This window comes from Haemaphysalis longicornis, unplaced genomic scaffold, assembly GCF_048455015.1.
Source record: "Haemaphysalis longicornis isolate Haplotype H1 unplaced genomic scaffold, Haemaphysalis longicornis Haplotype H1 scaffold_7, whole genome shotgun sequence".
NCBI classification, from domain to species: domain Eukaryota; kingdom Metazoa; phylum Arthropoda; class Arachnida; order Ixodida; family Ixodidae; genus Haemaphysalis; species Haemaphysalis longicornis.
In genome coordinates, this window is record NW_027526422.1 from 196244043 (window position 1) to 196257852 (window position 13810).

General features: G+C 47.4%; 1 protein-coding gene across 1 annotated transcript in view; it reads left to right on the top strand.

Moving 5' to 3' along the window:
* The first annotated feature begins 5849 nt into the window (after positions 1–5849).
* Positions 5850–13810, top strand: part of LOC144145685 (E3 ubiquitin-protein ligase MARCHF3-like) — a 41585-nt gene continuing 33624 nt past the window's right edge. Inside the window, exon 1 of the mRNA XM_077677349.1 lies at positions 5850–6096. Within this exon, the coding sequence (XP_077533475.1) occupies positions 5898–6096 (199 nt within the window). The 5' untranslated portion in view covers positions 5850–5897. The remainder of the gene's footprint in view (positions 6097–13810) is intronic.

The window sequence follows — 13810 nt, forward strand, 5'->3', positions numbered from 1 at the left end:
CGGTGTAGAAAAATATTCAACACAAATAGCTGTAGCCGAAACCGGCCTAAAAGGGGAAAACCCGCAAAAACGTACAAGAAGCAGTAGCCGAAACTGACCGAAAGGCAACGAAAATACTTGAAATCCCATTTATAACAAATAAATATGTCGTAAACAGATTATATGCGTGATAATGAATGTTAATATTCAAATATGACAAATCCTTCAAAAATGAAAAAAAAAAGCGGTAACGGAATTTGATCCCGGGTTAAGATGTTTGCTTCGCAGGAGCGGAACTACTACACCACTAGACTTTTTTTTCTTTAATGCATGGAAATTTTAGAAAACTTCAACAGACAAGACACTTAACACACAATATAAACACTAACAGACAGCAAAGGGCAAGGACATCAGTCGAACAAAGATCAAAACTGAGGCAAGCAAACACACGCATCCAAAAGAGGCAGCCACTCCACTGGATCAGTCTGCGAAGCATAAACGTGCCGTACCAACGCTACCGGTTCCCGAAAAATGCACTTGGTCGGCCTAGGGGGTTCCGCATGACGATCAGTCATGCGGCACTTCCACAAGCTGAACAATCCTAGGAGAACGAAAACGTCATATGGCACCCGATTAACATCTTCAAATGGGAGGAAGCGAATGGTGTACGGGGGGATGTCAATGTCCTTTTTTAGTGTCCGCTGCAAAACGTCCCAGAAGAACACAGCGTCCCGGCACAACACAAAACAATGATCAATTGTCTCTGGTTGATTACAGAGGCGACAATTGTCCGTCCAAGGAATAGACATTCCTTTTTCGCGCAGCCTACAAGCGATTCTGAGTGATTAAATTGGGGACCACACGCACGTGGGCATAGCTTCAAACAAGCCCCCAGATGGCGGCATGCGTCGCTCGGTCGTGCTGTCTCAGAAACGCCTATACGCGCCCCGGGAGGCACACCTAGCAGTAGTTAACATTCTCTTCATCGGTGATGATGATGGTACTTGAGGCGGTAATGGCGATGATGAGGTCGTTCCACAGTGCCCCTCGGGTGGATTGGCCGTAGATCACCGAATGCGTAAACAAACGACCAACTATTGATTCTAACTTCTGCATCATCTTAATTTAGTAGATATTTATTCTTTCAGAAAAATTATCAAGTACCAGTCTAAGTTTGAAACCAGCCTAAATGAAAGGAAAGAACAATGATATATCAGCTCGCTCGAAGAATTGAAATGCTCAGGAATGTGTTGTCGTAGCTACAGTTCATGACAGAATTTGTAAGCCATAGATATAAGCACTTTAGGAATAGGGAACACGGCCATTACCACAGATAGAGTGTCACCACAAAGAAGAGACTGGGATAGCGCAGTTAACCCCAATATTCTCCATCGCCATCATTATCATCATATTCTTCTTCATTTCACAGCCAGTGTGCCGGGCCGCTGACTAAGATAGAAACAGAGCCTACCCCTGATATCCACGCTGGTACGTGTGCATTCTTTCTCTGAAAATTGTAACGCACGCTGTCAATTTACGATATCCAATGGCAACTATAAATACGCATCTATAAACATGCGGGCTCGAATACTGCACGTCGCTCCCATCGATGTGTCCTGTTTGTGGTTACACCTAGGCCACAGATTTTGGTGGAGTGGACGACTGAAGCGACTATATTTGGCTTACGTAGCCGTGATTGTGATAGCGTGGGGGGCCACGGCGTATAGTAGATTTGAGGTGTTGTTTTCGCAGGGGAAATATTCAGCGACGGGGAGTGGGAGATGTTTATTCCTGAATCTTCTTCCTACTTATATGCTGCCAACGATATTTGTTGCTACAACATGCCCGTATGTTGGGTGAGGATTCAGTAATGTGCGCGGCACAGACCAAGTCTTCAAACTTGCCGAACGCAACGAATACACGCCAGTAAAACACGTTAACTCTCACATAGCGACGGAAGCAGTGGGAAACGTTACAATGCTAATTGTAAGTTTGAAGACAAGGCGAGTGGTGTCCAGTCACTCCATCTGGTGCTTTGATGCACAGCGAAACGGCAACGCTGTTTTTAATAGCGCATTCCGCTTCCCCAGCAGACGAACGCCGGTGACGTGACATAGCTTACCACAGGAGCAACGCATAGTGCCTTATTTAGTATTACGTATTAGGCAATGATACGTCTCAAGAGAACCAACGGGTGTTAAAGACATATTAGTAGAAATTAAGAAGAAGAAATGGGCGTGGGCCGGGCATATAACGTGGAGGCAAGATAACCTTTGGTCAATAAGGGTAACGGGGTGGAATCCAAACAAGGCAAGCGTGGTAGAGGGCGGCAGAAAGGTATATGGGCAGATGAGATCAAGAAGTTTGCGGGAATAAATTGGTCGCAGTTAGCACATGACCGGGATAATTCGAGATCCACGGGAGAGGCCTTTGCCCTGCAGTGGGCGTAGATAGGCTGGTGATGACGATTACGAGGATGACGTCACAAGATTACAGAAGAAATATTCATACCCTACACCCTGTTGACATAGTAGGCGACTGTGGTTTATGAGGGGCGCCCACCGGGTTTATTTTGAAATTTGTCAGGCGGGTGTAATAATGCGTTTCTGAACTTGGTTACGCGAATATGTGGAATTTTCAAGCTCTTGTGTGGGGAGTATTAAACAAACGCAACGTTTGACATTGGTTTATCACAATAGTTGTTTAAATACCGCCCACGGGCTTCGCAAAACCACCGTATGTCGGGTGGACTCCCGGTGCTGTTGCGGTGCCGTTCTACATAAAGGAGGCAGGAAGAGAAAAGACAACTTCGTTTTATTTTAAAGAACTAGGATTCAGTGTCTCACTCAGCTCCATTACGATGTTCTTTAACGAAAAAAAAGCAAGAAATATTTCAAATTTTCAAATTTTGGGCCACAGTGACGTGTTATGAGCAGGAATGACATCATACGCGCCAACAATAAAACATAATTTTTAGTGCGTTAACTGCACGTTAGCGTTGAAGTGATGCGGTCAAGTAGAACTAGAGGCCCCATTACAGACGTCCAGTCATTTGTCGTCGCGACAGGTCAGTTAGGCGGCCGCCAATCGCACAAACAAGGTAGCGTGACGTCATAGAAAAGTTGCAGGAAATTGGCTAGGGGGTCGCGACTGCTTCACACGTTTTCTTTTATATCTCCGTTATTTGTTCGAAGATTGCGATGATATTGGTATCATTGTCATCGGGACTAAGCAGTCTTTCTAATAAACCCAACGTCTATTTTGTCTTCATGGTTTCTTTAAAGGAGTACTGACACAAAAATTTTATGTTCCATTTTTATTGCTTTTATCGATGCCTAATGGTCTGGCGATCCCGAAACAGCACTTTAAATACTTCAGCGTGCGATAATTAATTACGTTCAACGGCCTGAAAATCAATTGTTTCAGTTCCTCGCGCTTTCAGCCCGAAAGGCGCATATGACGGAATCTCGGCATGACCTCACTGCTTTGCGCGGACGTCAAAACACTGCGGAGGCCGGTGGGGGCGTTGTTTCGACCGCGCCGCCGCCGTTGCTGAACGGCTGAGCTGCCTGAAGGTGCTAGACTTACCATTGCGACGGAAATTCGATGACCGGTTTCAATAAAAATCCTAATAGCAACTCCTATTTTGATTCCGGGCTATATTATAGCTGCCTTTCCCGTGTGTGGAACTTTACTTTTGCAAATAGTCCATTTCTGGGCTGCGGTTATGCCTGTAGCTCTGCTTACGTGCACCAGTTTGTGAATACGCCGGCGCCGAGTCGCCGCTCGCGGTGCCGCGCGCATGAAGTGACGTCACGAGTTCTCGACGAGTGCTGTCCGCGTCACTTCTTTTGGCTTGCATGGGATGATGTCACGTTGATGTCCATTTGCTTTCTGCTGCGCGTGCTGTTAGTTGGCGCGATAAATATGATCCAATTAAAGTGTATTCTTGCCGTCGCAGGCTGCTCATATTTCAGCTAGTGTACTCTGTTGAGTAAAGGAAGCGCACTGTGCAATAATATTAACGCCGAGAATTGGTGCCAGTACTCCTTTAAGAAACATTGTTACGACGAGGAAGCGAATCATCGATATATTGAAAATGTTTACAATCCACAGGAGCGACCATTATTACAACACGCCAAAGGCAGACACGCGGGAATCAGCGTATTCTTTCTCACTTCCACGACCACTGTCCAGCAGCAGAACGCACATACCACTTTTTTTCTAGTTCCAAGAGCACAGGGTCATGGCCCCCGGGGGAAAAACGACGTCCCTGGGGTTATTAATACGCCGTATGAACATTTCACCTGCTCTAGCTTGGTCCCCCACACTTGGTCCATTTGCACTTTCCGAAGGGTGAGCTTCGTCGCATCCAGGCTGTGTTAGAACCAGACCTTTTATTTTCCCTTCCTTCACCACACTTGGCACGCGTGCACTCCTTGCAACAGCTCCGAGAGTGTACCCACATCACCAACACGTAGTACGCTGAGGTAACACACGGTGATGCCTCCCATCCTCGCGGTGGTGACTACTTTTAAACCTGTTTTTTTTTCGCGCATGCGCACTGGTTGCTACGAAGGGCCTTCCTGGGCACGAACAGACGTTTCGCTTAGGCATATACAGCTTAGGCGTAATATGCATACGTGTGTTATTTGCATACATGTATTACGTGGTTGAAGCACCACAGTTTGGCGTTGGGCATCGCGGTAACATGCAACTGTCACCGCTTATCCCGCGAGCGTGTTTCGTAAGTACTAATTCTTATGTAGAAAGTGCCAGCTGTAAATGGTCAAGTCAGTACGCGTCAGCGTTAGATGTCTCGTGATATTTTTGTAAACGCGCAACGGAGTAGGGAACGCAAAGGCGGCGAAAAATATTCCGCAATGGAGACACAACTTCATGCCAACGAACGGGCAACGTAGGTCAATGTGGCAGACAACGCGCCATGTTTGTCGCATGGCAAATTGTCGAAGCCATGGGAAACGCAGCTTTCCCACTCCGAATGTACCAAGAATCTCACACTGCGTTGCGAAGTCCAGCGTTACAACTGTCACCAAGACTGAATTACCGCAGCATTTGGCTGTATTTACAAGTACATTTATTTTTCGTTTTTTTTTAATTTCGAATAAAGATTGCATTTCTTTCATAAACAATCCACAATCCTCCTCCGATCGGTGTGAGGGCACTGACGGAGCTGCATATTGTGTTTAAAATTGAACCACTTAGGGTAATTATCTGGCTATCTAGTACACCGCTTTATGTATTGCACCATTGGTAGTTCTTCAAGAACGGCCCAAGTGGGTTGCGTAGAAGCAGTCGCGCTCGTCGACTGTTGTCTGGTATTGGCACTTTAAGGTACTGCGATTTCAGAACTTACATACCGCGGAGGTTTTGTTTCAGCTTGTCCAAAGTCCACCGAGTAACGTCCATAAAGTTTTGCAGAATGTTACGTATTTCTGCCGCTTCTCAAACTCATTCAGAACGTCAAAAAAGAAGAGCGATTTATGCTTGAATCTGACATTCTAAATTCCAGCGGTGTCTTCGTTCAGCACGCTGACAATGAAACATAGCTTTTATAGATGCACCACAGCGGTTACTGTGGACCGAATGTTCGGTACCAGGAAGACCAAAGCTCATTGGTGCAAACCAAGGTAAAATTACGTATTCGTTGCTGACAGCAGCCCTCGCTCTCTCGTAGCGGCTCCACTGCCCCGTAGCCACCACTCGCTGCCTCGCCATAGATTGGGCTGCGTCTAGCAGACGAGACAATTCTTCTTTACTGCATGTGGACAGCGGAAATATTAAAACGGGGCCCACACTGCTGATCGTGTTGCGTAAAGATCAATTAATCGCCCGACGTATGCAGGTGAAACTGCTGCCGAAGTTCTTGCAAGCAGACCCACACCAAGACAGCGAGTATGTCCTGTGAAATGAGTTGCGTGGAGCTTGCCTCTGCGTCGATGACTGCGGTGTCTATTTCGCCGGAACCGGAAACGGAAGAGCACCAAGCGGGCGGTGTGCACAAGAGTCGCAGCAGCTTGTCGGTGGGGCCCGCGTGCAGAATCTGCTTCCGCGGCTGCTGCGAGGAGGCGCTGGTTGAGCCCTGCAACTGCCGAGGTACGTTATGAGCACGGCACATGCCCGCTCTGCAGTTACGCCGTTGGTAATTATGGGTGCATGCTTTATACGTCGCCAGATGGGTGCATGCTTTATACGTCGCCACTTCGAACTGCTAAGAAGAGTTTATAAGCGCAGACAGGAAAGCGCATAAACGATATGTGTCGTGACTTGTACTCTGATGTAATGGTGAAAGTAGGTATACTGTACGTGTTTTCAATTATGCCTCCTCAGAAAGAAGATTGGTTACACCTCCGTGGTAACGCAACGTCATCGCCTCTATTTCTCCCCCACACTTCATTGTGTTCCCCTCCTCTGCCTCTCCTCCCATGGTTATTGCAAAGGTCATTTCCTCCGCTCATTCCAATTTTACCGCAACAAAAGTTCTCGCGGCATCTGTTGCGAAAGCGCGCAACTTGCCGCAGTTGTTTAACGAGTTATTTTTGTTTGCTACCATAAAGTGCAATCCAGCTTGCACTTTTCATTAAAAGAACGCTGCATTTGTGGGTTATGCACTGACAGCTTGTCTTATACACGCGTGAAGATTTCATCGTGGTACACAAAGTGCACATATATGACCAAAGACCGAGGTTTCAGGGGTTTACAATTGTTACCATAGGTAAATTTGTTTTTGGTACGTGCTACACGCCCGTTCAACCGATAGACAGAAGACAGACAGTTGGTCCACAGGCAGGCAGACCAATCTTTCCGCTTTTAGGTATAGTCGAAGAAATATTTTCGTCTTATGAGGCCGGAATCCGAAATCGCCGTTGTCAATAGAAAGGAAGACCTCACACGCGGATTGAATGGCATAATTAGAGAGAAAGCTGGGCGATTCAAAAAAATTTGCTGCGTATCTGCTCCTTTCGTCGCAAATGTCGACAAAATACGATAGTCTTTGTCGACATTTGCCAAGTAAATGACTCACTTTGCTTTCCCGCTCACCTATTATGCTGTTACTCTTCCGTCGCATTCCTCCCAAGGTAAAGACGCCAAAGGTCTGCTTAAATCATTTTACATTTACCGCGTTCCAGTGCTCCAGGCCCGGTGTCTCGATGCCAACGCTGCCGTATGGCGGAGACGCGCGTGAATCGAGGCGCCCTACTTATTAAACGTTGCTAGAACCATGTTGCCCTACTCCACGTGCGTTCCAAGCAGAACGTGGAACCTATCCAGTGCAACTTTTCGTAACTGTTGCCAGTTCATTTCTTAAAATGCCGCCAGAAGCTTTAGGGGTGCTGGCGCCAGAAGGCAACGTCGGGGTGAAATTTTGTCTGCAGTGGATGTAGTATTTCATTTCGCAAAAACCAAGCATCTATGATTTTTTATAAGAGAACAATGGAAATGTCACTTCAGTATTATTTTGTCTTATATTTGCGTAATCCCTTGTTCTTCTTCAACAGTGTTGACAAGTATGAACATTCCACCGGACTTAGACGGGTAGATTTAGCTGTGACTATATAAGACTATTGCCCAGGCCGTGTTTTACTTTGGCCGGGTGGCTGAATGGAGTCACGGACAGACAGGACAATAAATACAAAAAACGACAGACAGACAGTCCAAAATTTCTGGGTTTAAGTAGCCCAAAAAAGACTAGCGTCTTTAAAAAGTGCCATTCGGAAGCACCAATGCGGATCGCTGAGCAAAGGGTTACCAGTTGCAAAATTGTGTGGTGACCAACGCACGCTATTTCGCTAAGCGAGAGCCGGCGACGAGGATGGGCGAACTCAATACCCGCCGGAACCGGTAATCTAATATCCCACGGCAGCAGAGGATGAGGAAGAGAACTTTGCTCGCGAGGAATTGCGAGAAGTGTGATTCTTCTACGAGAGGACAGAGTGCACACTACCGCAAAGAACAGTTGCTGTAACCTGCTTCGAGTGAAAGCAGTAAAGCTAAGCTTCTCCGTAATTGCAAAGCCTTTGTCAACTCGTGGTAAGAGAACACATCTAAGGCGTTTAGCTGGACATTTATGCTTTCAAATTGCCCGCCCTTAGATTTTCTTCGCGCTGGAATAGATTTTCTAAATTGGCTATTCAACTCGTATATTGCAGAAAATAAGAGAATGCGGCAAATAATCTTGATGCGCTAGAAAGACGTTACTCAAGCGCGTAAAAACGCCCAGACCTAGAAACACAAAACTTTTTGAGCGAGTTCTTACGTTTCCTGGTGAGCTTTCACCCGGAATGTTTGTTGATGCACTTTAGGACACCCCAGTTAAGCTACCGGATGCGCCTAAGATTTGCTCTTTGAAACGTTTCCCAGCTCTAAAACTACTGAAAAAGTCTTAATAGATTTTTCTAAGCGGGCAAATGCCGGTGATAAGCGCACTACCGGTTAAAAGGGAAAAAAAATCTTCTTATAGCGCGACAGGGGGTGAAGAAACAGGTTGCTGCTGCCGTAGTGTGTAGGAATACAGTAAAATCTCCGTAATTGGAACTGCAAGAGGCTCATAAAGTAGTTCGTATCAAGTGGAGTTCGAAATAGCGAGCGGGCGCTAGAATGAATGGGCATCGCGCCACACTGCGCGGGCAGAGCACGAACAAGTAACCTGTGGGCTCGTTATCGCGAAATAGGCGCTTTTCCTCGCTTCGGCGAGTATTTCCCCGACTCGAATGGCTGGCACAGTCGATGAGACGTCGCTGACGAAAGAGGTGACACAAGAGACTGGCTACCAGCACCAACGCACGCCGCGCATGCTACAGCCAGAGTCCTTCAATGCTTTACTGGTCACGAAACTGCTCCGTAACTCAATGGGCTTCATATGCTGCATTTGGCCGCCGCGCGGTGGCGCCACCCTCTCACTGAGGTCACTCCTCGGGCGGCGTTGCGCTGGCTCGAACGGCGGAGCCGCGGCGAGTTGTGTTTGTTTTGTGCGGGAAAAAAATGTAACGTGCATATCGCGCTCTTGTGATGCGACTTAAATGGTGCAACGACGATGCCGAACATGTGTTGCGTCCCGGGATGTCGTTCCGTGTACAACCATACCACAGAAAATGTTTCCTTGTTCTGTTGACCGAGCGACGGGCAGCTGTGTGAGAAATGGAGGGGTGCCATTCCAAGGCAAGCAACGGGAGATTTCAGCTTCGATTATAAGTGTGCGACAGTGTGTGGAAATGCACTGTGTGTGAGAATGGAAAAAGCAATGTACCCTTTTGAGAGCATCGTGGGCCTAAAATTGTACAAGGCTAACTTAAAGCCGGATTTTTGTCATATAAGTCAGGTTGTAGCGGTGCTTCACTACCTGTTTGCAAACTTGTATTACCTTGCGCTCAGGCTCGCGTGTAAAAAAGCTTTGGGACGTCCTTGGGCTTTTACTTTTCATATTTCCGAGAATTACCCCTTAGGGTTCATTTTGTTTGTTTTGTAACCGTGCATGGCCGATTCCGGTTTCTTATCTGGCGTTTCAACCGGAGCGCCCGTTTGCTCTTTTTGTCGTACGTCCCATCGGGCAATATTGTTTGATATGGAAAGGGTGCCACCTTTGTCGCTAACTTGAATTTTTGTTTCTTCGACAATGTTCTCCATCCTATTTCCATGGATCTGAAATCAATAACGTTCCAAGAGTAATGCAGGCATAGCAAACGCCGCGCAACTCACTTTATCGACGTTCATCTGTTCACGTCACACTGCGGACTGCTTCTTAGACGTTTGTGTTTCATTCTAGTCTTTTGTAGTGCTGGAGATCGCTAGCTCGCTGCGTTCAGAAAAGCTTTGCGTCGTTCTTGGCTACGTGGCAATATTCTGTTTCCTCCGTGTGCTGCACATCGCAGCGCGAAAAAATAAATTTTTGTACGCTGGACCACGCTCTTTTGTCTCCCTTCGTAACATAAAATTTTTTTTTGTTGCGAGTGATAAAATCAGTTTCATTGTTCTTTTTTCGCTTCCTGTTTTTGCAAGGATTGGAAAGCGTGGAAGCAGAAAGACACATGGAGTAACATATATCTCTTCGTGTTTTGATCCTTCGCGTTTCTGCAGCGTTTTTAGATGTTCTCAAGTGTGTACCCACTCATCGAAACGACAATAATATTGGGCTATCTCTTTTAGCGTTCTGTGCATTACAGAGCAATCAACGGATTCATTAAGCGTAGTCTGAACGACGCGTACTTGGTTTCTTTCAGTTTTTTTATTGTATTATCGATAGGCCCGCAGCAGTCCGTCACTACACAGCTACCGTATGTGTGGTATATATTTACAACTTTGCTTTAAGAAACCAAGCAATATAGATTTAAAAATCCGTAAACACGACGGCGCAGCGCTTGTGCCAGAGCACATAGAAGCCGTTGCCGTTCGCGGCCGAAGTCTACGGTAGCTTACTTCGAAAAATAAAACCCCATTGAAGGCAGGTGATAAAAACAATTACTGGACTATTCATCGCTAACTACTACGAAAAAAAACACACTTAATCAGCGCGTAGACACCAAAAGCAGCTAGCGTTTGCACGCCAAGAGCTGGCAAATACGCCGCACGCGCGGCGGCTGGATGACCTTCGTGCGGCGGTGGCGCCTGTAGTGGCGCGCGCGGTCCCTATATGAAGCGAGCGCCGAAGTTTCGTGACCAGTAAAGCATTGAAGGACTCTGCTACAGCTGAGCTTGTTGCGCGCGCCACGTTATCGTAGACCCGAACCAGCGAGAGACCGTGGGACAAAGAAAACCTGCGACAACATGCGCCGGAGCCGTGGCGCCAGCGGCGCCGCACCCGCTTCGGAAGCGAAAAAACAAATAAGCTGTCGCAACAGCATAACGCGCGCTTCGCTGTGGCTTTTAGATGCGACTGCATCTCATCCACTCGCCTTGTCCCTGCATCGTCGGCGTCCCCCCCTCCCCCATTCTCCTCACCGCGCCAGCTGCGCTCTCCGCTGCTCACCTCCTCTCCTCTCCGATAGCGAACACTCTCTCGTGAGGGGCATTGGATTGGGTTGGATTGGATTGGCTTGGATTAGCTTGGATTGGCTTGGATTGGATTGGATTTGTATTGGATTGAATTAAAGTGGATTGTGTTGGATTGTGTTGCGTCATAGCCGCGGCAGACGCACTGGCGCCGGCGCGTCCCCTCACCGTTATGCGCGCTATAAAACGCGGTGCCTGCGCCGCTCCGCTCCATCGTTCCACCGCCGTTCCTTCGTTGTCCAACGCTGCAACGTGAACCCCCGATGCGTCGCATCTACACAGGGGTTCCCGCGAGGGGAGGTGCGAGTTTTTCTGTTTCGTTGTTTTGCACCTCTGATAAATTTTGTTTGGTTCGGATTTGCAACACATTATAATCACTCTCGGCCGACTTCTTCTGAGAGGAGCGATTGAAACCAGGGGATTCCAGATCGGATTAACCGTTTTGGATACCGACGCGTGTGAATTATCGGGAGTATTCCCCATAGAAATGCATGGAGCTGTGCCGGGACCAAAGCCTCACTTCGATTTAACCGCAAGCTCGAATTAACCGAGTTCGAATTACCGAGCTTTTACTAACTGGAAATAAAAATTCAGGGAAGCTTGCAGTCACGCGCAAGACTAGTTCAGTGCGAAATTCTTGTGAGTGACCACTGACGGACACAAAGTGGAGGTTTAATATCGTTGTGGTGTCGAGGTTGACGTCCGCGGCATGCCACTTAAATGACCTTATTTTGAGCAAGGCCAGAGTGAGCTCGTCGTTTCTGTAGACGTGTTTGTACGCCACTCTGCCCGCGCGACTTATCGTCTCTAGCGGATGCTTTGCACGTCGAGGCTCTCAAAGTGCGCCCTCCTCATCGGCGGGGCGAACTATCCCGTTGCTGGGCCATGTGGAGTCAATGATCACCTACAGCATCTTTGACATTCAAGTCGCGGCTCTTCTACGGTACACAGAGCATATGCACGACGACACGAGGACGAACGAATGGTAGACGTACGCTATGACGCGTCTTCCTCGTTCTCAGCACGTTTTGCCACGATACGGCGAACGCTGGAGTGTTTTGTGGCCAACGTTGGCCAGTGTCACTAAGTGGGCATTCTTAACTTTACAAACGTGCGCTCGAGGTACGCGTGCGCGAGCGCTCGGCCTTTCCTAGGGGAATTTTTGGCGCGCACGAACCCCGAACTTACGGCCAGTAGCAACAGCTCCGCTTTTTAAAAAAAACGCAAAACGAGTGTAAGCCCCTCGCGGCTTGGGAGAATCCGCCTGCCCGGCATTCGCCGAAACTGTCAGGGAAACGCGCACCGTGTCTCGTCATGAAAAAGTGCTTCGGCGCAGGCTCTATCGCCAATGTTTCTGTCGGCTAAAGACGGTGCTCCACGCAAGTACGACAGGAACGACGAAGCGGAGGAGGCGTAGAATAAAAGTAGGAACGTGAAACGCCACAGAGTTGGTGCTACTCCAAGGGTGCGTTGTTGTAACTTATGCGCGGAAACACCAGGTAGTAGCTACCAAATATTTCACAAGCATCCCAAACGAAGTTACGGTGCATTCCTAATGAAGCCACAGAAGCGGACTTACGTGTCCCAAAGAAAGTGTTGAGCGCGCATTTAAATAAGAAAAAGGTCAAATTATTTATTTTATTTATTTATTTATTATCCACTGTGCCAAGAAGGCATTACAGCGAGGGGGGGAGGGGGGGGGGGGCGTTACAAGCCAAAAAAGAAAGAATGAAAAATACAGCAAATATCAATTCGCAACAAAAGGAGGCAATGACTCAACTGGAATATGGCACTGTGAAAATTGAAAAGAATATAGCTACATTTAATTCAGTACTACACACGTTGAAAACGGAACAAAATGCGCATTTCCCTGCGCAGATTTATACCACAAAACAGCATGAAAACCCATTTTCGCTTACTAAGGTGAACGGTTAACAACAAAGAAAAATGCACATTGCACATTGCAAAAAAAGAAAAAAAAATACTTCCGCCGCACACACACCAAAGCCCTGTCACACTCATCAGTTCCTTTTTGGTCGATAGCGCAGTTTCGGACAAGGCATCGTAAAAAGAGTTGCTTCCAATGCGCAAAACGACTGCTGGCGATAACCGATTCCACTGCCTGATAGTTTTGGGAAAAAAAGAACTTGCAAAGGACGCAGTGCTGCATTTGTACTCTCGCACTTTGTAGGCATGGTCCATCCGCGCTGATGTATAATGCGGTGATGCAATGTACTCTTCTCGCGGAACACCCGTTTTAGAAAAGCATATTTCATGGAATAGTTTCAGACAGAGCTTGCTTCGGCGGTGTTCTAATATTTCCCATTGCAATGTTTGTTTTGAAAATGTTGCACTGTATTCTTTATTTCTCGCATGTTTGCCTAATACATATCGCACCGAGAGGTTCTGAACCCTTTGTAGTTTTTGTTTGTCAATCACAGCCGGAGGGTCCCACACTGTACATGCATATTGCAACACAGAGCTCACATTTCATTGATACAACAGTGCTTTCACAGCCTGCGGAAAATCACGGGTATTTCGACGCAGGAATCCTAGAGCTCGGCTAGCCTTGGCTACTTGGCTACAGTAGAGTCTTAGGTAGCCTTGGCTACAATTACCTTCTGGAATGAAGCCTAGTAGGGAACACTCCTCTATTCCGTATGCCGACAACATGAATTTCTCATCAATTGCACGCTGTTCGTGTGACATTACGAGTCCTTTGGTTGCTTCCACTCAAGAACGGAGTCTGCAAGGTGGTGTGTCTGATAAAGTAGCCTGTGCCAGCCGCCGCGGTGGATCAGTGGCTAAGGCGTTCCGTTGCTGA